Source organism: Canis lupus, chromosome 3, assembly GCF_048164855.1.
Source record: "Canis lupus baileyi chromosome 3, mCanLup2.hap1, whole genome shotgun sequence".
Taxonomy (NCBI): domain Eukaryota; kingdom Metazoa; phylum Chordata; class Mammalia; order Carnivora; family Canidae; genus Canis; species Canis lupus.
This window is the reverse complement of record NC_132840.1, coordinates 16215334-16239810: the sequence shown is the minus strand read 5'-3', so window position 1 is coordinate 16239810 and position 24477 is coordinate 16215334. Positions and strand designations below refer to the sequence as shown.

The window sequence follows — 24477 nt, the reverse complement described above, 5'->3', positions numbered from 1 at the left end:
CTGGTCCGGTTAGCAGGAATGTTCTATCTCTTACGGCTCACACTATGACCTGTGTAACTGTCATTCCTGGCAGTCTCTCTCTTGAGATGGCTAGGTAATATTTTGTTATAGAAAATTTCAAACATAGCTCACAAAAGAGAAACTAATTAAATGATCCCATAGTCCACCAAGAACTACAACACTGCCCAATTTTGAGTCGTTTACCCTGCTCTTCAACTGCTTCCTCTAGATTATTTTAAAGCAAATCCCAGACATCTCACTGGTACATTTTTCAGTATGTCTAACACAAGATGAATTTTATTTAAAATATTATCATGCTTACCAAAATAACAGTACTTTCTTAATACTATCGATTACCTACTCCATATTCAGATTTCCCTGATTGTCCCAGAAAATTGTCTTTGAAAGTAGGTTCATTTAAATCCAAATCAAGACATGCTTCACGTATTGCATTTGGATGCCGTGTCTCTCACATCTCTTTTAATCCATGCAACATTTTGAAGTCAGATACACATTGTCTTCGCACTCAGAGCACTTTCTCACTTAAGACATCACGGCAGGGCATCCATCATCCAAGATACAGGAGCCCGAGAGCTCTGGCTCCCACGAATGGGAGGGGGGTTCAGGCTGCTTCTTCACCGAGCTCTCACAGATTACAGATGATTTAATGTCCAGGAGGGCAGCTGCTGAAAGATATGCTCTTTCTCTTTCCAAGTGAGCTTTGTTCTGAATTTGGATTAATTTAAATGGCGCGTGCACAGAGGGAATTTGTAAGATATGTTTACGGAATAATTGTGATCAATACTCATGCGTTTATAAGTGAGAGTGTGTGCGCAGTAGGCTTTGAGGAGGCTCCTGTGTGCTCACTCTTTAACGGTGATCAATACTCATAGTCAATCACCAACAGGGGAATCGGAGCAAAACATTTATATTCAAACTGTGCTGGGTCCCCTTATGGAAGGTTCTTTCATTTGGTCGGTTAGTCGCAAATACATTTATCAGACAATGTTATACAGGGATGGAACTATAAAAACACATTTTTAAGCATTAAAGGTTTATCATTCCGTCATCTGTTCATACTTTCATCACCAAGATCTTTGGGGCTGGTCTTTCAAACTATTATTCCTGAACAGCTGTATGCTCTAAAATTGATGGTCTTCTTAGTTGATAGATCCACAAAAAAATTGTTAAATATTCAACAAAGCTCTCAATGGCTGCAGCCACCCAGTCTGAACATTTCCCTTCAAAGCATATATACCAGTCTGATAAGAGCCTCTTGCTCTTATTTGTTGAAGCAATTATTCAGTGCAGTGATTACTGAACACGCCCCACAAATGGTACATTTCTTCAGAGGGGATAGTAATATATTTTAACATGTGTATACCTGCACGTCACTTTGAACATTACAATTTCCATGTAACACTGGAGGATTCATGATATATTTGTTTCTCCAGTGTGCAAAGGCCAGACTAGCATGAACAGAGCTGGGCGCAATCTTTGGCTAATTTAGCCAGTTGGCTTTAAAGAAACTCTTGAAATACTTCCCTATCGTGACCCTCCATTTTCCAAAATCCCTGTTGAGTGGTCATTAGGTCCTAAAATCCAGCCTCGACAAGCAGATTAGTTACTTGTGGCGCAGATGTCAGTGAACGCACAAGCAGAAAATAAAATCGTGCAGAGACAAGCAAGGCACACGCTCTGCAGCTTTAATCACATCAAGAGACTGGGGTGCTCAGTGGTCCCCCGGGTGTGGGCATCCGGGCGGAGAGATGTTGGAAGCGCTCGGTGGGGCGGTGGGCACGTATGGCGGGGAACCAGGCAGAAGCCAGAGCAGCGTCCCATTTCTTGAACGTGCTGCTTCCAGAAGCAAGTCTCCGGGTGGTTACCTGTGTATGCAGCCTGGGGGCTCTCCATGCCGTCTGGGGAAATGGGTCCCCGTCTGCCCCAACTTACAGGCCATTGGATGATATGAGGGAGCAGTTAGATGTGGACGAAACACCTGTTCTCGGGCTCCAGGTGGGAAGGACAAGGTCCACTTGGGGTACAGCTCTACGGGAGAGCCACTGCTAGGGGAAAGACAGGCGTGAAACTACATAAAATGAACAACCGGCAAGGACGCAAACTGTCTCTTGGGGAGAGGAGGCCACGCAAAGCAAATCCCTTGGGTGTCATCACTTGTTTGGGGGGGCGACACGGGAAGGGCACAGCGGCACTTTCCCCTGGCAGGGCCGCGCAGGACACACATGTGGCTGGAAGATGTTTCAGGGAAGGAAAGTCGGGTAAGACGAGAGGGGCTGGGTCCGAGATGAGCAGAAGGGCTCTGGAGAATCGGGACCTGGGGGCGCGGACCCCGACGGCCGAGCGCTTGCACCAGGCCGGGCCTGCTCCCCGGGGCCCTGGGCGCCCAGCACCCGCCACCCTGCAGGCCCTCCTTCAGCCAGACACCGCCAACACGCTGCTCTCTGTGATCACTGCTTAGCTTAAATGAGTTAATCTCGTTTTCCAGATGAATTGTTATTTTGTCTCCCGCAGGCTGTGATTACCGGATAAAAGTATTGTGTTAACAGGAGGGCTGGGGGCTTTGGGCGCCGCATCCCGCGCACATGTAACCAGCTCGGCTCCGCTCACCTTTTCTCCCCTTTCTGTGTTTAATGGGGTTAAAAGAACGGGGAGAGGAGTCGGGGAGCTGTGGAATGACACTCGGGGCGGTAAACCTTTCAGATGAATTATGGCCCCTCATGAGAGGTCAGAGGGCCAATTTATCTTCATGTTTGGAAACACAGTTTATAATCCTGACAAAATTTAAAACACATCTAGGGCAAAAGAGACGTACAAACGACACCGAGTTCTCGACCCTTCCTTTTTCTGAGCTGCTCTTGGAGCACATCAGCTAGCAAACAGCTCTGGGCTGAGGGGCCACTACCTGGAAAGCATTGTTTCTGGGATGCTGTCAAAGTTTGTTTGCTTGTGTTTGTTTATTTATTGAAGGAAAGCCAAAGCCTGGGCTCTCCCCTCAAGGAGCTTTATTATGCCTCTGTGACTGATGGTAGGTAGCATCATGTCTCTCTTTAATTTTTAAAAAATTGCTTCGGAGTGTAGACAGTAATATATGTCATCGGAGGTGCAGACTCTGGTCTTAAGCCCATCCTGCACCTTCTTTAACTCTGACGTCTTTGGCAAGTCGCCTATGTCCTTTGAGCCTCAGCCTGGCATCTGGGAAGGGGTAACAATCGCCCCCAACTTTCAAGGTGATTGTAAAAATATGCAATAAAGCACGCAAGCTTTGAGCAGGTGCTGAGTGTTTAATAAGGAATAGCCCCAAAAGGTATTATTTCCTAAGGTAGTTACTGAGTCATAGACTTGATACCAAGGCTGGGTGGGAGAGCAGGGAAGAAACAAAAAGAGGTCATGGGTGGGTGCTGGATTTAGCAAACCAAAATACTGGATGCCTAGTTCAATTCTAATTTCAGATAACCAACAAATAATTTCTTGGTATAAATGCAGCCCTATACTAATATATGTCCTATAGTATATATAGACTATACATATACACATACATAAATACATAAAGTGTATGTATAAATACTATAGTATAAGTATGTCCCAAAGATTGCCTGGCTACATTTATAATAAGAAACTATTTGTGCGTGTGTATATATATATATATATCTTATACTATAGTGTGTACACACACACACACTATATATATATATGGTATAAATATGTCCCAAAGATTGCATGGCTACATTTATACTAAGAAACTATTTGTTTGTCTGTGATTCAAATTTAATTGGGTATCTTGCATTTTATCTGGCAAGACTAGCTAAGGATTTGAGGTCAGAAGCCCAAGACTGAGTCTTCCTTACCAGCTGTGTAACTCAGGGACAGATAGTATAATTTTCTGAGCTCCAGTGTCCTTCCCTATGAAATAAGGCTAACTGTAAAAGTCATACCTGCATAATTTACAGAGTTGTGGGTAGAATCAAACAATGTATGTGAACACGATTTGTAAACTGCAAGTATCATTCCTTTTTCATTTTTTTTTCTTGTTCATTTATTGCTTTAGAAGAGAAATAGACTAATGTGCAGCTAATTTTACAGAGGGGCCTGGGGCCTGATTAGGGTATGGAGGGGGGAATCTTTGTCTAAGGCTTTGCTCTATAGGGAAGGGGGAAGGACAGGGTGTCTTCCCAACCACAGGGAGGGAGGGAGGGGGGACCCCCTCCACGCTACTGTGACCATGTTGGCAGCAGGCAGCCTGGTAAAGTGGTGTTTCCTGTCAAACCTACAGTGGCATGTTTCTGAGTGTCCTTCTCAAGGATGGTCTCCGACTAGTGAAGTCTGACGTGGATGCTTCCCAATGAGAGGTGCCCCAGATTCCCATATAGGAGCTGCTGAGGATAAAGGATGTCTATATTCATTATTCCTTCCTATTCTTTGAGATGGTGATTATAATCTGGAGATGCTACATGCTTCAGAATGGAAAATCTTGACATATTCTGAGCATCTCCCAGCTTTGACTATCCTGGTATAAATCCTAGCTTCACCACCCCCTGGGTGTATAACCCCAAGCAACTTGCTCCATATCCATGAACTTCAGGAGACACAACAGGAACCATCGGGTGGCCCAGCTGACTGAGTTGTTGAGGATGCTATGGTCTTCTGCACACATGTGAAGCATGATCTCACTGCCCTCTTCCTTGGCTCATGCATTAGTACAAAGTGACTATCTTTTAAAATGTGGGTGAACACAGCAGCCACTGAACCCCTAGTTTATCTCACGTGGTATTTCTCAGACACTAGGGATAAAAGAGCGCCAACTGCAGAATATGGGGGAAGATGTCCTCCAACATGCAAAGCTGGGACGCTACTGACTTTGGACATTCCTAGCACCCATTTCCCACTTGACTCCTGACACAGCAGTGGAGTACTGGGACTCACAGACCCTTCCAGTGTAAACACTCCAGAGTGACCTGAGGAGGAAGCTGCAAAGAATAGCCCCTGAAGATGCCTGGTGCCTCGGGTGTGGGTGTTGTGTACAAGAAGTCCAGCACTACGGGCCGGTGAGGTGGCATGGGCACACACTCATCACTCATGTTTTATACACTGCGCACCTGTTTTCATATATTTGGGTGTTTTATACAAATGTGGGGAAAAAATTAGAGATTTTTTTGCATGCAGGTAAAGTCTGACTATGGTAGTTTTTTAAGATATTTGAGGAATGCTTTTGGTTTCAGGTGAGTAATATTCTGAATGGAGTGAAGGGTGGAAGGAGGGTGAGGAGAGTAAAATAAACCCCTTCACATCTGAATGATCAGAATCAACACGGCAGCAAGGCTTTCCTGACAACCCAGGATGTCAATTACGCAAACAATTTGTTCACGAAAGGACATAAGTTTATCTTCTGTTTGAAATATTCGATGGTTTGCATGGGATGTGGTGTCTTTTAGGCTACTGGGGAGCTGATAGATTCACTTCTAAAGGCAGTCTGTGGGGATGCCTGGATGGCTCAGCGGTTTGGCACCTGCCTTCGGCCCAGGGCGTGATCCTGGAGACCCGGGATCGAGTCCCACGTCAGGCTCCCTGCATGGAGCCTGCTTCTCCCTCTGCCTGTGTCTCTGGTGTCTCTGCCTCTCTCTGTCTCTCTCTCTCTCTCTCTCTCTCTCTCTGTGTCTCATGAATAAATACAATCTTAAAAAAAAAAAATAAAGGCAGTCTGTATCTCAGTCAGCACTAAAGGTGAGATCCTGGAGACCTGGGATCAAGTCCTGTGTCAGGCTCCCTGCATGGAGCCTGTTTCTCCCTCTGCCTGTGTCTCTGCCTCTCTGCCCCTCTTTCTCTCTCTCTCTCATGAATAAATAAAATCTTAAAAAAAAAAAAAAAAAACCTTCTGAGAAGTTAGATGATCCCATTGGTACTCTGTGTGAACACAAGTCACAAGGGGGACCAAGGCTCAAGAGAGGATGCTCTTTCTGGTACACAGAATGTCAATGCTTCCATATCTGGAAAAACGTCTACTATGAGGGGAGATGGGACCAAGCACTGTGCCAGAGAAACGCTTCAGAGACACTCATTTCTCCAACTCCTTCCCTTACCTTCTTCCTGGCTGACAAAGGAGGAAGTTGGGAAAGAGAAACGAAAAGAATGAAAGAGAAAAAGGTTGGGGCCCAGAGACAGCCAGAGAGATGCAGGCCTTGACTCTAGAGGAAAAACTGAGATGGAATTGTGACACCCAGGATGTCCCCAGAGAGAAGATTCTGGAAGAAAACACTTAATCCAAGGGCAGAGGAAGACAGTGGTATAGGTGCTTCTGCCTGGCTCTGGGAAGAAATAATAAATGTGTCTGAGGATGCCTGTGTATGGAAGTTAAAGGCAACTGTATTCAAAAAGCTTCCCTGATGGTCTGAAAAAGAATACAGGGTCAAAGGAAGCAAAAGTTCATCAAAAACGGTACCATATGTATTGAAAATATTTCCTCTTCTGCTAACCTTATTACATGCTATTGAACTTTATTAAATATGGGACTTCCGTGGAAATGTTTTAAATAAAAATATACTTTGATAAAAGAGGTGTGATTGTGTTTATGGTCAAATAAGGGAAAATTCATATTCAAATTTTTAAAAAAACTACCATCTCTGGCTGCTAAGTATATTCCACTGCATGGAACTTCTTGGAGATGCAAACCTATGTTACCCATTGCTATATGCACGGCATGTACACCATCCTCCATACTCAGGAAGTGTGATTTAGAGAATAGATAAATGGATACCTACTCCTAGCAGTTCAGGTTCTTTAATAAAGATACACTACCACCACCTGGTGACAACATACCAGAATTGCAGGAATAGGGTTTTTTGTTTTATTCTTTGTTCTTGTTTTTTAATGCTAGTGCACACAGAAGCAGTATAATCTCGTGGTACATATGGCATTACACAAAGTCACCAAATGCAAAGAACTAGGAGCAAGAAAGCAAATAAATATTAAACTGCTTTGTTCAGGTGATCTCAAGCAGTATCAGCTTTTTCCAGTCCTTTCCTGTCATTTTAAGTATTCACTTCACAGAATCTTCCCATATTTTCTAGGCTGCACAACTATAGGCTAACAACAGAGCCAGAGCCAGGTTCTCACGTTAGCTCAGGCAGCCTGGAAGGGGGAGCAGAGCTTGATTGACAGCTGACAAACTGCGGATAGAACAAAGACAGCGGCTTCATCCGGGACACTGCTGCTTTTCTATGGCCACATTTGCTTTTCCTTGTTTTCATATCCTCTCAAAAGAAGACCCTTTGACTCTTTTTTGCTTTGTTTTGTTTTGTTTTTCATATAGACCATGTAGTCAGCTAGGTCCGGAAGCTACAATGAATATAAAGTACTGGGCAAAACAACATTTGATAAATGTAAACAATATGCATAGAGAAAACCTCTCAGATGAAAAATCCACATACATTTTTAGCGGCCGGCAGACTGAATGCAAATGGCTTTGGAAAATATAAGTGGCTGGCTTTTTAATATCAAAGAAATCACAGCCTTTTCTCTAACACTAAAAACACCGCTGCACTAAAAAGAAAGAAGTAACTAAATAAACTGGGCGGCTGATTTTCAGCACGCAAAAAGTCACTGTCACTGCCTCTGCCCTCACCTTAGGAGTTCTTGTACTTCTAGAAATGTTAAATGGGTGGTGGTGGGGTAGGTGAAGTGAATCAGGAATGCTGTATTTTTAAGGCTCCCCCTCAAAACCAAATGCACTTCCTGTTTTAGAGGAAGAAGAAGCAATTAAGAAAAAAAAAAAAATCAAATGAAAGACTTCGCCCAGCTCACAGATGAAGCCCTGCGATGTCAGTGCTTTGGAAATGCTCGGCTTCGGTGGCTTTCCAAGGCAACGCGCGGGCAGTCTTGCCTGAAAGAAAGGAGTCAATAGGGAGAAAATAAATAGAGCATTTCCAGAACTCACCCAGCAGCTCGGAAAACTGTCTGCTTACTATTACACAGTTTTAACATTGTCATAATCATTTTCACAGTAAAGATACCCTTCCTGCAGTTTAGACCAAGAATGCATGACTAATTTTAACCACTTGTGCAAATCTCCTAATGGAAATTTCAAACAGCTTTTATGGATTAGGGTTTTGTAAACTGTAGGGACAGAGCGGCCACAGATACCACAGGGCGGTGCTCCTCACACCAAGCTGTGGATGCCTAAGGAGTTCCCGAACAACAGCGGGCGATCACAGTACCCCACAAGCTAGAGGTCTCCTGGGCACCACGTGCAGTGCACGTCATGCGTGTACAGTTGCTACAGCTGAGGGTCATGGACGTGCAGACAAATGGTCGTGTGCTACCATTTCAAGATGCGCCAGTAAGTTCTGGAGGCGAGCAAAGTCGAGAGGAGCCCCCCTCCCCATATGATCTCCCCGAGTTCAAGCCATACAACCTCATGGTGGTTAAAAAGAAAATCTCGAACTGCCCCTCTCCATGACCATGACCTGAAGGGCATCTGGAGGACTGACCCCTACTGTGACCCCTGGTTCACTTGACCTACCCCCCCCCCACCCATTTAACATTTCTAGAAGAACTGGGATGGGAGACTGAAGAATCGTGTCCTCCTGCAGATGGATAATTTCGATAGCTGCACAAAAACGAGAATCCACTCAATGCCACTGAATTGCATCAGTGCATAAAAATCATCAATTTTATGGTGCCTATATTTTAACACAATTTTTAAAAAGTGAATCAAGTCCGCAAGTTCAAGTCCCTTTCCACTGAGATGGACTATAGTCATGGTCACACGTGTAAAGAATATTGTTATAACCGCCTCTTTGCCCATAACTGTGCCAGAAACTCAGAGCTTTAAAGAAAAAAAAAATTGAGGCAAATTCTTCCCCTTTAGGCGGTCAAAGTCAGTGGGATAGTTGGAAACATATTTTTGTTTTGTTTCCCCCAATGCCCAAATTCAAGCAGTTGGAGTTTCTGGGGCTTTTAACCTCATTCATGGAGATTCTCACTTTTACCTTGTCAGCAATTTTCACAGGAGAGTTGGGGGAGAAGCAGAAGTCAAGACAGGAGGCCAACACGGGAATCGGCTGCCCGGGTGACCGAGGGTCTTTATGAAGCACAGAGAAGGAACAGGCTCTTGTCCGGAGGGAGGAGCGAAGAGATGTCCCCCCTCTTGCCTCCTCTGCCCTCTGCCCTCTGGGTTCTTGACTTCCCTCATGGCTAAAGTCAAGGTTCCTCAGCCCTCAGCCTCATCTCCATCCTCGGGGGAGCCTTCTGGGATCCCACTAATCCCTGCAGGATCTGACAGTTCCAGAGGCTTGCCTTTCAGACGGATCGCCTTCGGGAAGGAAGCAGAAAGTTCTAGGCTGACTTGGAAAAGAAGCTTTGGGGCAGGTGTTTGCTCCAGAAGCCCAGGACTCCAGCGGGTGGGGGTGGGGGGAAAGGGGGAGCACTGTCAAGGCATCTGGTCTCAAGGAACCCCACACTGGTCCCTTTCTCCACAGTGAGTGGTGGGGTGAAAATGGGACCCGAGAGGGCAGGAGCTCTGGAGTAAGAGCCTCCCCTGACCCCAGAGCACACGGCATCCTCTAAACTCGCTCTGAAAATGTGCCCACAGCACATCTGATTCCTCTTTGATGTCTTCTTGACGTTCTCAATTCCTTTTCTTTCTTGCCTTTGGCTTTCTACCCAGAGATGAAATCGTGTCACCTGCTCGCCTACCAGCTCTCCCTTTGCCCTGTTCCCAGGCCTTCCTCTCCCATTCCCTACACTGGGGTGGAGCCACCACGGAGCAGGGCGCAAGCTGTAGCCCCAAATGGTAGCTCACATCCCATTCCATGCCACACAGCTCATGTTGCTTGACTAGGTCCTGGACGGCCTTAACCTAATTCTTGGTTTATGATGTGGTTCAGACACACGAGCTCGTCCTCTGGGTTTCCCAAGTCTCCCGTGGAGAAGGGAGGAAAGAATGAGGCAGGTGCAGGGAGATTTGGGGGTGGAGAAGGAATGAGAAGTAGATCCAGGCTCAAATTGTGGAGCTGCCACCTGCCATACACCATCAGATCTTCAGCTTCCTCATATGTCAAAGGGGACGGGGGAGGGGAGGCGGTTGCTCCCTGGGGAGACTACAAGGTAAGGTAACCAAATAATCATGGCAAACTGCCGTGTGGGGGTCAGCGCACGCCAGACCCTGTGAGAAGTGCCTTATACAGCGCTGCAAGTTTTATTCTCTCTGTCACCTGAGAGATCAGTACTGGCATTAAAGATGAAGAGATTAGGCACAGAGAGGCTGGGTCACTTGCCCAAAGCCACACAGCTGCACATGACAGAGTGTGGATTCAAACCCGACAGCCTGACTTCAGGCCATGTTCTTCCCAAGTCCCTTACCATCTACAGTGGCATCCATTTAGGACCCTTAACAAATACCAATCCCTTGCTCCTGCCTTTTGAGATTTTTTTTCACCATAGTCCTTTGGGTCGATTTTCAATAAACTTCAATCCTCTGGGTGTTGTGCTGCTTAGCTTTCTTCCATTAGCTGGAAATCATTCAATAAATATTCATTAAGCACCCGCTCTGTGCCAAATACCAGGCTAGCAAAGGTCCCTTCTCCAAGTCCTTAGAGCCAGGGGCTGGGGCCAGTGTGACTATGAGGTGTCTGTGGTCAGGTCCACTGCACGACCGGAAATGCCACAGAAAATACAGGCAGGAGGCATAACTCGGTGGTGCACTTAGGGATGGTCGTCCTGCCTGTCAGAGGGAGACAAGAGTGCTGGCGTGGCCTTCCCTAGGCTCGTGGTTTCCTGGTCCCTGGGGCCTGGTGGGTTTCTTACCTATGCTGGCTGCACCGACCAGAATTTGGCCACAGTTCTGTGAGAGTCACTGATCCACCGACTAGTGTGTGCCAGACAGGTGACCCTTGGACGGTGTTTCCCAATGGGGGTGTTGCTGCCATCCTGAGGAAGGACATTTCTCTGTCGTGAAGCATGACCCACACATCACAGGATGCTTGGCTTCCTGTCTGCTAGCCACCTTCACTCCTCCACAGAGCAGGAGCTTGGTCATCTTGGGCATTAAAAATGCCAGGGGTGAAGGCAGGGGCGAAGTGCCACCCTCAGCGAAGAACCACTGTCTTAGAAGATGTGACTGCAAGTCAGATGGGCCCAGGGGAGATAACTCACATCATTCTGTGGTCTGGAGAGACAGAACATATATGAACTGAGTGCAGAATTCCATCAAGTTCAGAGGTGACTTAAAGTTGGCTAGAAGGTAATTACATGGAAAAGCCTGAAGAAATGCAAACCTCAATTAAGTAAGGAGGGTGTGGATGTCAGTGAGCAGAGAAAACAGGTGATCTGTCCTCTTTCAGAAGCTGATCATTGATAATCATTGTGTCTATAGAGAAGCGGTTGTCCTAGAAGCCCAGGTGTCCATGGGAAACCAGGTGACATCTCCCTGGTTGTGAAGAGATCTCAGTATGTTGAGAAAGCTGTCCTGTAAGTTACATGGCAGGGGAACCCCAGTACTGCGTGGTCTGACATCACGTTTCCTTAACACACAGGCATTATTTAACCACAGGAAAACTAACATATAATCGTGCATGCTGTCCTCACAACCACCCTGTGAGATACGTACCATCATGATCCCTTCTCTTTTTTTTTTTAAGATTTCATTTATTTATTCATGAGACACACACACACACACAGAGAGAGAGAGAGAGAGAGAGAGAGAGGCAGAGACACAGGCAGAGGGAGAAGCAGGCTCCATGTAGGGAGCCCGACATGGGACTCGATCCTGGGACTCCAGGATCAGGCCCTGGGCCAAAGTTGGTGCTAAACCGCTAAGCCACCCAGGCTGCCCATCATAATCCCTTCTTAAAGACAAGCAGAATAAGCACAGAGAAGCTAAGTTACTTGTCCGAGGCCACTCAGCTAGATATGGTAGAGAGTAACTCCAAACTCAGGCAGCATTTGAACCAAACATAAAAAGTAATTTTCCTATTTTAGAGTTAAACATAAAAATATTGACATAATGAAAACAAGAGAAACATGCTATCCTATTGGCATATCCTCAAATACACGGTATATTATGAACCTGTAATGTTTTAATTTGGCCTTCAGAAGCAGAGGTTGGCAAACTGAGGCCTTTGGGCCAAATCTGGCCCACCACTGTTTTTATGAATAAAGTTTTATTGGAACACAGCCAGATCCATTCATTTAAGTATTATCTGTGGCTGCTTTCAGACAAAGGCAGACTTGAAGAATTGTGACAGAGACCATCTGAACTGCAAAGATGGAAATACTTACTATCTGGTCCTTTACAAAAAAAGTCTGCCAACACTTGTTCTAGGGGTAGACATTAGCCTTGTAAGTTTCTATTTTAAATATGCAAATGGCAATTGCTACAGAATTATGATGGTAAGGTGAAATATTACTACATTTATACAAGCCATCAGAATATTAGGAAAACTTCAGATTTATCATGTTTGCAATTAAATTGATTAGATATATACAAATCACTTATATTCTCGGGAAGCTTGTCTGTAATAGCACTTGAGAAGGAAATCAAAATAGTAAATTCATGAATACAGCTTAAGATTTTTAAGATCTTTACCTAAATTCATAAATGAGCTGAAACATTATTCTAGAGCTCTTCAGACATGGCTGCTAAAATTTCTCAGGCTTACAAGCAGAATAATAGGAACTGGGAAGATGAACGGAAGATCCTAAAGAAGAGCTAGGATTTTAAATTTGTAACATGAATGAAATGAATTTTAATTTTGAAAGCCTCGGTAAACACATGGTTCTGCTCACAAAGGCCACCCTAGAAGCCACCAAAAAAACCCTACTAATAATCTGGATCTTGTATCCCCTTCCCTCTGCTTCTCAGGAGTACACCTAAGTGAAAGCACGCAAGAATCAAACCTGGGTTTTCACTGCCACCAGTGCCTAAATACAGACCCAATCTGTCTTTTTTGACCCAATTTGGATTGTGAATCTGTTTGATAAACGGGACTGGCCTCGGCCAAGGAATCCCACGTAAGACAAACATCAAGGACAAATGCTCTTGTGAGATGTAATAAAAAATATATTTTTATATAAAATAATTATTTTACATATTTATATCAAATCAGTATTTAATATAAAATAAATGTATGAATATATAATACATGCTACATGTGAATATATAAATGTTTTACCAAACCACTTTGTTATTTCATGTAGCATTCATAGTCCATAAAGTCCTTTCAAATACATTATGTCTTTTGATGCTGTAAAATAACAGCAACTCAGTGGCTAACGTGAGCTTTGAATGGAGTGATTCCAGCCTGCTAGTAGCATGGCCTTAGGCAAATTACTAAACCTCTCAGTTTTCTCAGCACTGAGCAGGGGTGATAATCATACCTGCTTCATGGGTTATTGTCGGGATCAAAACACGGAGTGTCTAAAATGAGTGCTTCACACACTGTCTCGTACACAGTAATGGTCACATGGATCTTAGCTGCTGTCACCTGTAACCACTATCATTCTAGAAAAGTCCTGTAAGGTCAGAAAAGCGGGCATCACTGTCTCCCTTTGTGGAGGGAGTTGCCAGGAATAGGGGGCCTAAAAGACTTGCCCAAAGGATGCAATGCAACCCACAGGCAGTGGCACCGTATTTCTGATTCCTATGCCCAGTGTAGGGAGTCTCTACTGTGTTCCCCACATGTTCTACCATCAGAACCACCTGGAGGTCTTCTAAAAACAGACTGCAGGCCCCAGGCCCAGAGATTCTGATTCAGCAGATCTGGATCCGGTGTAGGGCTCAAGAATTCTGCATCTTTAACAAGTTACAAGTGATGTCACTGCCGCTGGTCCAGGGACCCCACTGGCCTAACTCAGTGAAGCACCTTCAGGGAGTCACACTTGCCCTTCTACAGTGTATCTGGTTCATACTCGTGGGTCATCAAAATGTTTGGCACTTGGTCAATGCTCAATAGATGGCTTTGTTTTATTTTACTATTTTATTTTATTTATATTTTTGCCATGGTTTCACTCTGGCTTTTCATTTTCTTAGCTGACAACCTTCACTCTGATTCTTCGATCCATCCATGAATTGCCCATCCAACTTGGAACGCACGGTTTTCTTTCCAGCTGTGACCTCGGCTGCTCTCCATGCAGACTGCCTCTCCAGCTTGGCTCTGCTGTCTCCAATCCAGCCACCTGAACCCTCCTTGGCAGGCCATGGCCTCACGGTGGGACCTGCATGATACTATCTGATGAAGTCAGCTAAACCCCTCCTGACCCACCTCTGTCGGGAAAGACATGCTGCTGTGCTCCCAAACAAGGGCATCGACGTGCCCCCTAATCATAGCAGAGACACAACAGATATGGCGAGATGGATTCGCTCATTGAGAAAATCGCTCTTTGTCCAATTTCCTTTTCCTGCTTGTAAAACAAGGGAGCGATACCAAAGCGAATTAATAAGGAAATGGGGGGAATGGGGGAAGGGGAGCTCTGCTCCCCAGAACTCAGAACATGTGAATGCCTGTGGATATAAACATTATAAAAATAATAATAATAAAAGGAAGTAGTACTAGGGGGGCTTTTGTGGCTTAACAGTATTTTGACAACAAATGTTCATATTTCATTTGAAATTTATGAAACCTTTGTGCCTGTAATCCCATGAGCAGCAACATGGTAAATGAAAGTAGCTGGCAGTCTAGATTAATAATATTTCGCCTCATATTGGAAGAGCATTTGAAAGAAGCTTGCTTTATCTATCCCCCGTTTTTACGGCGCCGGTAGTGGAACAGACTGGGGCTTCTAAAATCGGCTGGAAAATATTCATAGATGTGTTATTAATTTATGGGAAACTGAAGGACCCACCTCAAGGCTTAAGTAGGCCATTTAGAAACAGCAAGGAGTAGGTGTGAGATACATAGCAGAATGCGGTGAAAAAAAGTGTGCCGAGTGACTCGGGGCTTAAATCAAGAGCAGAAGAGTACCTTCAGTAAGCTATAATAGTTGATATTCTAATAAAGCGTTCTTATGAGAAAAAGCAATCTGTTCACATATGAATCCTGCCATATGCTTCCATCTTTTCATGGTCTAGAAGGCCATGTCAGTAATTTCCAGTACTTACATGGGTATGCAGGATGCCTTTGCTGGCTAATGTGAATAAATGGGCTGGATTTACTGTTTTTCTAATGCTCAATATACACACCATGCAGGCTGCTACCAGGAGCAAAGTGGAATTTATGGATTCGCACTGAATTTCAAATGGATACGGGAGCAAAGCTACAGAAAGTGAGACAGGCATGTTGTCTAACATGTCTCGGTGAAGGCTGCTGCTTCCTCGGCAAAGTGAGGGTATTGTTTGAAAAGAGGGAGGGGAGACCCCCTAAGAAACCTGGCTCCTGTGGGACCCTGTGTGCAGAAGCAGTGGAGACGAAGGTTGCGGGGTACACACAGGATCACGCTCACTGGGGTCCCCCAGGAGGTCCCCTTGACTCCAACCCTAACCCATGACCTTCCCATTTTGAAATCATCTTTAAATCCTGATGTTTTTATGTACGGTTGCCTCCCTGCCAGCTGGGAAGAGTAAATTTCTCAGATCAATGAGCTCCACTGACTGGTTCTAATATCACATGATTTAACTTTGCGTATCTTAAGCCACAATTTTAGACTAAAAAGAAAGAGGGTGTTCACAGCTTGACTAATAATTTGCAGCAGTGAAGAATGAAATCCTAGCTTCGTGCAGATTGGCACTTCTCAGCCTCCCCACTGTTGGCATTTGGGGCTGGCTAATTCTTTGTTGTGGGGGTCGAGCTGAGCATCTCAGGACATGCAGCAGCATTCTTGCCCCCCCCCACCTCTGCCCTGGTGTAACAACCAAAAATATCTAGACACTCCCAGATGTCCCCAGGGTGGCAACATCATCTGGACTTGCAAATGATAATGGAAACGGAGGAGAAAACAACAGGAATATGGAGGTATATACTCCTATGGTGTACAGAAGGATGTGTATGTATGGTGTGTGTGTCAGGGGAGGGCAGTGTTTCTAGAACCACAGTAAAGACCTGGAGGTGGGGGTCAACAGAGCCCAGCTACAAAACCAGGAAGATAGTCAATATCTGAGTTGAGGACCCAAGAGGGGGGCAAATAATTGCTTTTCAACGTGCACATTATCTGCAGCAAAGCAACATACATTTTCAAGCATCTGGCTGGAGCTTTGCAGGAGAGAGATCTAAAAGGTTTCTGGTGAGCTCTGGATGGCAAATAAAAAGGAATAATATGATGTCCATATGGCTGGGCTTTCGAATCCTTCCATGGGCATATCTCTCATAGCAAAAAAGATCCCCAGGGGTAGAAGTATGTTTAAAGACTCATGTTCTATCATTAAAAAATCATGCAAAAGAGGCATTCTAGAAAGGTAATATTCAGGTCTGTTTTGCTCTAAACAATATGGTTCAGTAACCATATAGGTTGACTCTTTAAGAAAATGTGCTTTGATTTCCTGTGACTTCCAATAAACTTTGTCATTGGTTCTCCACCAGGGAAAATTGGGGATACTCATACCCTAGTTTAAGAAGCATGAAATTAAGATGGTCTTCTTGTGTCATAGGGATCATAAATAACACATTTATGAGGCTCCACTAGTGACCTTAGTCTCTCGACCCATTATGTTCTCAACGGAAAGTTTAATAAACAAGGGGGTGAGGGATTCAGGAATATGGCCCTTGTTGTTGGAGAGGAACAGCCATAAAGCTGTTACCTGTAAGAGTTTGTTAGATGTCTTAGAAACCAAAGGCAGGCGTTCTTAATGACCAGATGTCAGCCAGATAGGAGTCACTTCTCAGTGGGTATTGCTCAATCGTGCTCCTTTGTAACTTGGAGAACTGATGAAAACAAACCTCTGTAAAGGGAATGTGTACTTCTGGTGAGTACTACAGCCAAGGAAGCCATGGTTTCTCCATGTCTTCAAGAGAATCTTACAAGTTCAAAAATTCTTGGAAGGTAAAAGCTGTTGCTTCTCTTCCACCAACCATTATGATTGACAGCAGAGTGGAGACGTGGACCATTGAAAGCCTTTGGTCCAGGGCTCAAGTTCAACCATACTCTCTACTTAGCACACAGGTTTCCTCATCTACAAATTGAGAGCCAATGACAACTCTCTCCTCCTGAAGGGTTGCTGCAAGGAAAAAGATGATACTTTTCATACACCCGGTACATAGACTCCAGGGTTTCCTTTGGTCATTGTCACGTGATAGAACTATTTGCAAATGAAATGACTGTAAGCCTTTTGCAAGGAAGGTGTCCATCGAAATCAGACAGAGAGCACTGAGAATCAGAGAGCACTGAGAATCGAGAAGGGCCTGATTCTATCAGTCAGTCTGAAATGTGGAATCACACACAATAGAAACGCGGTCCCTGAGTGCATGTCTATTCCCCTATTGTAGAAACACCAAGGGGAATGCTATGCTTTTGCTTTTATGAACTTCTAAAGCAATAAAGACTTGTATTCAAAGCACTCTTACTTTCAAAAAGAAGTCATTAATACATTTTATGAAGTCAAAACCCATTAGTGAAGATGTATCGAGTGTGTCTGCTCAGTGAGGATTATCAAAGGGGGTCTAGGAATGGCGTTGGACATATAGATTGGGGCCTGGTTTTACAAACAGATGATGCCTGCAGAAGCCTGAACACAAAGGCTGTGGCCACCTGTGATATTTGAAAATACCCAAGTATTGATGTGATGTTAAGAGACATCAAGCCATCCTAGGTAGGCTGATGGATGCTCTTGAAGTGTACGTATATGCAATATGTTCTGTACGGTTTATACAGAAGCACTGGCAGTGCTTAAATAATTCAGGGACTTAATGGTAGAAGTTTATTCATATGTGCATCCAGCCTGTGGCTGGAAATTGCCTAGAACTGAGGGAAGAAGACAAAGAACTGGATCAGGGGTATCTTTCTGAATTTGGAACTATGAACACATTGATGTGCATGTCTTATTTCCACCTGATGCTTTCAAATCCTCATTTAAGAAACACTTATGTGACTTCCATGTGTACTATGTATCTGGCCCTTGACAACATATGATCCTAACCCTCCAAGAGTTTGCAGTATAGTGGGTGGGTTGTTTTTAAAAAAAAAGAATTATTCTGACATTTGTTACAGTGGTAAGGAAGACTTTATTCAGGACGTTTCCATAGGGTTCATAACCATAGCAATAAGGGAGAGATACTGCACTCTTACTGATGGCAGGCCTAGTTGAGAAGCATGCCCAGAAGAGCCAACTATAGTTTTATCGAAGAGAGTCTTTGTCCAGGGGAAAAGGGAGGGTAGAAACCACGACAGGACAGCATGGGACTCAGCAAAGTCTTCTTAAACAGACATGTTTAAGTGCTTGGGTATATCTGGCAGCATGAGCAAGAATTAGCAAAGGGAAATTCAAGGCAAGCAAACATGATAGCAATGCAAAGCACAGGTTGGTGACCTTCCAATGGTCAGACGTGGATAGAAGAGGGTTTCTCAAGAGGGGCATTATCGACATTTTAGAGCTGGATACCTGTCATGGGGGGTGCTGTCTTGCCAATTGATGGGTGCTGTGCAGCATCCCTGGCCTCGACCCACTAGATGCTGGTAGCATGCCCCCTCTCCCAGCACTTCCCCAAGTCCTGGCAGCCAAAATGCCTCCAGGTGTTGCCAAACGTCGCCAGGAGTAACAAGTCCTTGGTTGAGGGGCAGTGGGCCAGAAGGAAACAGGATTTGGAGTGGGTGGGGTAGGGAAGGCAGCTCTCCTCTCAGAGAACAGAAGTAGGCTCCAGGGTTTAAAGTTTATGTAATGGGGGCACTTGACGGGATGAGCACTGGGTGTTATTATGTATGTTGGCAAATTGAACACCAATAAAAAATAAATTTATTATTAAAAAATAAAATAAAAATTATGACCTGCAAAAAAAAGAAAGTTTATGTAATGGAAGCAGAATCCTTTACTCTGTAAGCACAATGACCGCATGGAACAGAGGACAGAAAAATAGAAGGAAGTGAAATGGGTGCATGTGGACTTGGAATAGTGAGAGTTGTCAGAATCTTTCTTTTAAAAAAAAGTAAGGAAAATAGCAAGGGATACACTGATTCATCATGAATGATCTTTGTGAATTGAGGCTTTCAGATAAGTTCCCTATTTCTGATAATAAACCAAGAATGAGATGAAAGCAACAAGAAGAAACAGAGATATTTTCCAGGGGTAAACTAATCACCATCTTCAAAACATCTGCATGTTTTGAAAATTCCCTTCTACCCCGCCCCAGTTTATGTTTGACATGCATTCTTACTGTGAAAATCTTAAAGCATGAACAAAAAAAAAAAAAAAAAATCTGGTCTGTGTGCTGGGATTTTGGCTCTGTGGTATGCTACTGAGATTTTTAAAACTTGTCTTCTAATTTAAATAACCCCTCAGCAACAATCAGCAGCAGGCCAGGTAGCAAGTTCACCTGTGTGATACCAGCTCTGAACTCACATTTTTCTTTTTCACTCCTGCTAGCACAATTAGCAAAAGAAAGGGAGTGGCTGTTTAACATGCCTTTCCAGCTAATTCTTAATCTGTTCTAATATATGAATTTAGAAATGCCTGCTTGAGAGCTTCAGGGATTACTAAATAATAAACCCTGAAGGTTCCAAAATCCGGTTAATAGTCAGACCTGCAGAATATGAAATATAGTGTTAATTTAGAATAACGTAATGCCTAAAAATGAAGCAAGTTAGGTCTAATTGAGCTATGAACTGCTTGCCTTGTATTGTATAATGGAGGCTATGCTAACCAAGGCTTGCTGAGCTATAGATAACCATTACTCTTAGCAAATATGTTTATTGGGGTCTCTCTCTCTTCATTACCCAACCTCATAAAGTATAAGCCTGCATATTCCGATAAAACATAAAACGGCAGGGCAGAGTCACAATTAGGACGCCCTGAGAAGCCGCATCATAAAACGGTATCTGTCTCCAAATGATTGTTCACTTAACCATGATAAATATTTATCAGCATGCAATAGAACAAATCCTTAAACAACTGTAGCCCATGTTGGAAACCAAGGAGGACTTTTACATTTTTTAATTCTCCTCTTTTGCTAAATACAACCATTTAACTTAAAAAGCATGATTTGGTATGTGGGCTTTGATTTTTAATTATCATCATGTCATAGGAACGCCAAGGACACATTAGGTCCATATTTCCAAGACCTACCTAAAGCGACTTGGGTTTGCTGTTTTACTGTGAGGGAAGGCAAGGGGATCATGTGAATGGATTGGGATGGAAAGTACTAATTTGGGTGGTCACTCCATACCATCTTTTTGTCGCCAGCACTCTCGTTGGGAAAACATGTTTTCAGTGATAAGACAAAGATGCAAATAAACTCTTTAATGGTCCTTACTCTCCTGTTGGCCGTGATGTGCCACCTGGGGAAACAGGACTTGCGAGGCCCAGGCTGGGGCTGCTCGGATCCGGATCTCTATGCTACCATGTGGCACTGGGTGGTCCAGGCAAGAAGGGCTTTGCCCTCCTGGGTGAATTTCAAAACACAGGAGTCTGTCTCTTGGTCAGAGATAACAGCTTCAGATGGGTTAACTACTGGCTGTTGGAGAGCTGGAGAAGGCATGAAAGAGGGGAGTGGAGGAGTCCTCAAGAAATAGAAATGCCTTCCAACTGTCAGGACAGTTTTAAAAAACAGCCTGACTCCTGGAAGGATGTCCTATAGCAGTGGGGCTCAAACTTGGGCAAATGTGTCAGGATCCACTGGGAGGCATGTGAAAATCTAGATAGCTGGGTCCCATCTCCAGTTTTTCTGATTCAGGGTGTCTGGGGTGGGGCCAGAAAATCTGCATTGCTAACAAATTCCCAGGAGGGTGCTGATGCTGCCAGTCTGGAAGCCATATTTTGCAGGAACTGGGCTCCTACAGCAAAGGAAGGGCCCAGAAGGTGAACTGGCAAGGGAACACCTGACGCTCAGAGCACGGATGTCTTCTCCCAGTCTGTAGATCGCAAATTGATGTTCACTTTCTTTTCCTTTCCTTAGTCTCGTTCCTTTTATCCATTTCCCCCATCTTTCCTTCCCTTCTTTTGCTTTATTTAGATCTCTATTTCTTTTTTTTTTTTTTAAGTTTTTATTTATTTCAGAGAGTACATGAGAGAGCACAAGCAGCAGGGACGGGCAGAGGGAGAGGGAGAAAGGGAAGCAGACTCCCGGCTGAACAGGGAGCCTGATGTGGGACTCAACCCAGGACCCTGGGATCATGACCTGAGCCCAAGACAGATGGTCAACTGACTGAGCCACCCAGGTGCGCCCTCCATCTCTATTTCTAATTCCCAATTTCTCTTTCTCCTCCTCTCCTTCCTCTTCCTCCTCTGTGTCCTCTTTCTTTTGTTCTTTCCTCCCTTCTCAATGCCATCTTGAGATCTCTTCCCCAGCAATAATTAACCTCCCACCAGGCTCTCAACAGTGACCAAGACTACAGATGAACATCCCCGCCCCCTACCCACCGGCCATGGGGCTAAGATCCTATTCCTTGGCAAACAGAATGAGGGGCAGCTGTCAGAACAGTTTCAAAGGGGGAAGCTATGAACTCAGGCCTAAGCCGTTAATAGCAGAAGCTCCTCTGCTTTTGCATTTAGCGTCACATAAGCAAAAAAGCATAACACTGTGTGAAATATTATACAATGGTTACAGTTGGTGGATGGGGTAGCTCTTCTGCATTAATTCTCATTTTGGGGACTATTCTTGCATTTTGGAATAAATAGTCCCCAAGTCTCGTTGTAACTTGCACTTAACCCCCCTGCTGGATGGAGATTTATAACAAAAGTGACTATTATGAGATCATTCCTCGGTGAAGAGCTACCCTAAACGGACTTAGCTTTTTATAGCCTTATTGTGTCAGACTCTGAATATTAGCCACATACACACAAAAAGATTCTCATAGTGAGAGTTATTAGGCTGCAGAGTAGCTTCCCAGGGGAGGTCCTGGGGCCTCACCGCTTGAGTCATTTGAAACGAGACTGGACCAAACACCTGACTGCACCATTAGGGAACAATCCTACCCTGGCAGAGGACAGACAAGATGACCTCATAGATCTCTCCCGTCCCTCCCAGGGTCGTAAAATCTGAATGGAAACTCTGACTAGTCATCTTGCTGTAGCGAGAAGTGAGGTCTCTAGCAGGCAGAATGGCAATATCTCAGGGGGTGGGCCAGGTTACAGTGGAGGTCAACGAGAAAAAAGTCCTCTGTAAGGCTGGGGGCAAAGGACAGCCCAGAATACAAGTCAAAGTGGGGACATTCCCAGGTGAAGCCTGTGAAGCACTTTTCACAGACACCGGAGTAAGATGCTAACACTTGTATGTTGTCCCAGGTGCCTAGTACACACTAGTGAGCTTTTCCATGCTCCAACTGTAAGAGGAGTATATGTCCAGATTTACTCCCTGCCCCCCCCCCCTTTTTTAAGATGTGACTGCCTGGTTAAAGCACAGATGGGAATGAAGAGAAACTCCGTTAGTTGATGAGTATGGCATCTCTCGAATCCAACACAATGTGGCCCATTCTAATTACGGCTCAAAGCAGTTGAAATAGAAACTGACCTGGAGAAAGATGACTGATGACCCCCACCCCAAACGTCAGCTGCTTGGACAGGGCCCTTCTCAGTCTTTATCAGGGAGGGAAGAGGGCTCTGTGAGGCTCCACGTGGTGTCCCCACCCCGAGGGACATCACAGCTGTGCGCAGCAGCCTGAGCCAGCAGGCATGTTTACACCGCATGAAGATCCCATAATAAATCTGAGATGACTGCAAGTGGGTGGGATGTGGACCTGGTCTGACTCAATATGCCACAGCTGCTATTCCCATTCAGTTGGCTCCAAATTGCAAAACCTGGAGACTCTGGATAGGCCGGTCATGCCTGCCCATTTACCTGCTCTTCTAAGGGAAATACCCAAGTCCACGGACTTCCAACCCAGGTGGGCACATCCTGTATCACCTGACATGATCCTTTCCCCACTCTGAGTACAGATGAATTGACCAGGTCCGCTTATACCTGAGCCAGGAGCAGTCAACCCCAAAGTCTAGACTGTGATTTACCAACACTAAGGAAGACTCCTAGCTTTGGAGTCTTGCACTAGGGAACTGGGAGATGTACCCTAAGCCTCCTGCAGCAGGGGGTAGCTCATGAAGAGATGCCACGAGGTAGAGTTGTATGTCATGAAGAGCTCTTGAGACTCAAACCACTACTACTAGGATATTTAATAACAAAACTCATGCAAGTACTTGAAGACTGTAGCTTACCAAAGCATTGAAAACAAGAACAAGTTACACTCGGTGTCTCATCTTAGCTGTCATTTTGGAAAGTGGAAAGAGAATTTGGAAACATTTCAAGGATGGAACAGGGGAATATGGCATCTAGACTGGAATCCTGGGTGCTGACTGGCATAGCCTAGCCTTCTTTTCCTACCAAAGATGATCTATTAGAACTAGAGGTACATTTATTAAAATGTCCAGTCCCCAAACAGAAATGTTATTGTCATAGCATCCTCCACCTGTGGATAATTTGTCTCCCCATCAGAGCTGATGTTCTATCACAAAGGCAAGTGTTTCTGAGTCACTTTGCATCAAGCACACTGTCAGCGGTGGGCAAGTGCATCGAGATGTTGTCCTTCCTCCCAAGCTGTATAAGAAGGAATGGCACAAGGACATTAGTTCCTAAGGACCCTGGAAGGGAGATGTTCTGGTTAGGAGTGACACTGCTCGCACGGAGACACATCCATCCAGAACAACTTCAACATCCAGAACAACTTCAAGTAGAAAAGTTCCTTAATACTTTAAATCCAAGATAGTTCATCATACAACAGTAGCATAGTGCACTAGGTCCAATTTTTAAATATCCAGCTATTCTAACAGAACCTGATTTGTGGGTCTAAAAATAATAATTAATAAAAACAAAATAATAGTGATAGCAGATCCCATTTGCTGAATCTCCAGTGTCACTGGCTGCGGACTTGGCATACAATCATTTTCTCAATCCATATAATACTTAAGGACTTGAAGAGTACCTCTCTACAAAAGAAGAAACTGAGGTTAAAAAAAAAAAAAATCAGGTTCAAGCGTGGTCCGAGGGTCGGAAGGACCACCATTGTTCAAGAGCTGCTAGAAATGGAGAATCCTGGGCCTCAAGCCCAGGCCTAGACAAATCAGAGGCTCTAGGGGTGTGACCTGGGTATTGTGTTTTAACAAGCCCTCCAGGGGATTCGCAAGCCAACCACAGCTTAAGAAAAGAAGCACTGTTTTAAAGTAACTTTCCAAGGCCAGATAACTAGTAAGTGGCAGAGTCAACAAGCAAATGTTTGTGCTGAGTATTGGAAATGGTCCCAGCCATGCCAGGTAATTAAGGAGGAGCCAGGCTTGGGCTAATCATGTGAATACCTGTAATATGGGATTCCCTGAGATCAGGACTGGGACTCAAACCCCAG

At 44.6% G+C, this 24477-nt stretch overlaps 1 protein-coding gene across 6 annotated transcripts in view; it reads right to left on the bottom strand.

Moving 5' to 3' along the window:
• Positions 1 to 24477, bottom strand: part of WWOX (WW domain containing oxidoreductase) — a 946355-nt gene that overhangs the window by 429057 nt on the left and 492821 nt on the right. Inside the window, exon 9 of one of the 6 annotated variants that reach the window (XM_072819202.1) lies at positions 7700 to 7894. The exons of the other annotated variants lie outside the window; for them this stretch is intronic. Coding sequence (XP_072675303.1) covers positions 7715 to 7894 — 180 coding nt within the window. The 3' untranslated portion in view covers positions 7700 to 7714. Of the gene's footprint in view, positions 1 to 7699; positions 7895 to 24477 lie in introns of those variants that run through there. 6 annotated transcript variants of the gene reach the window in all.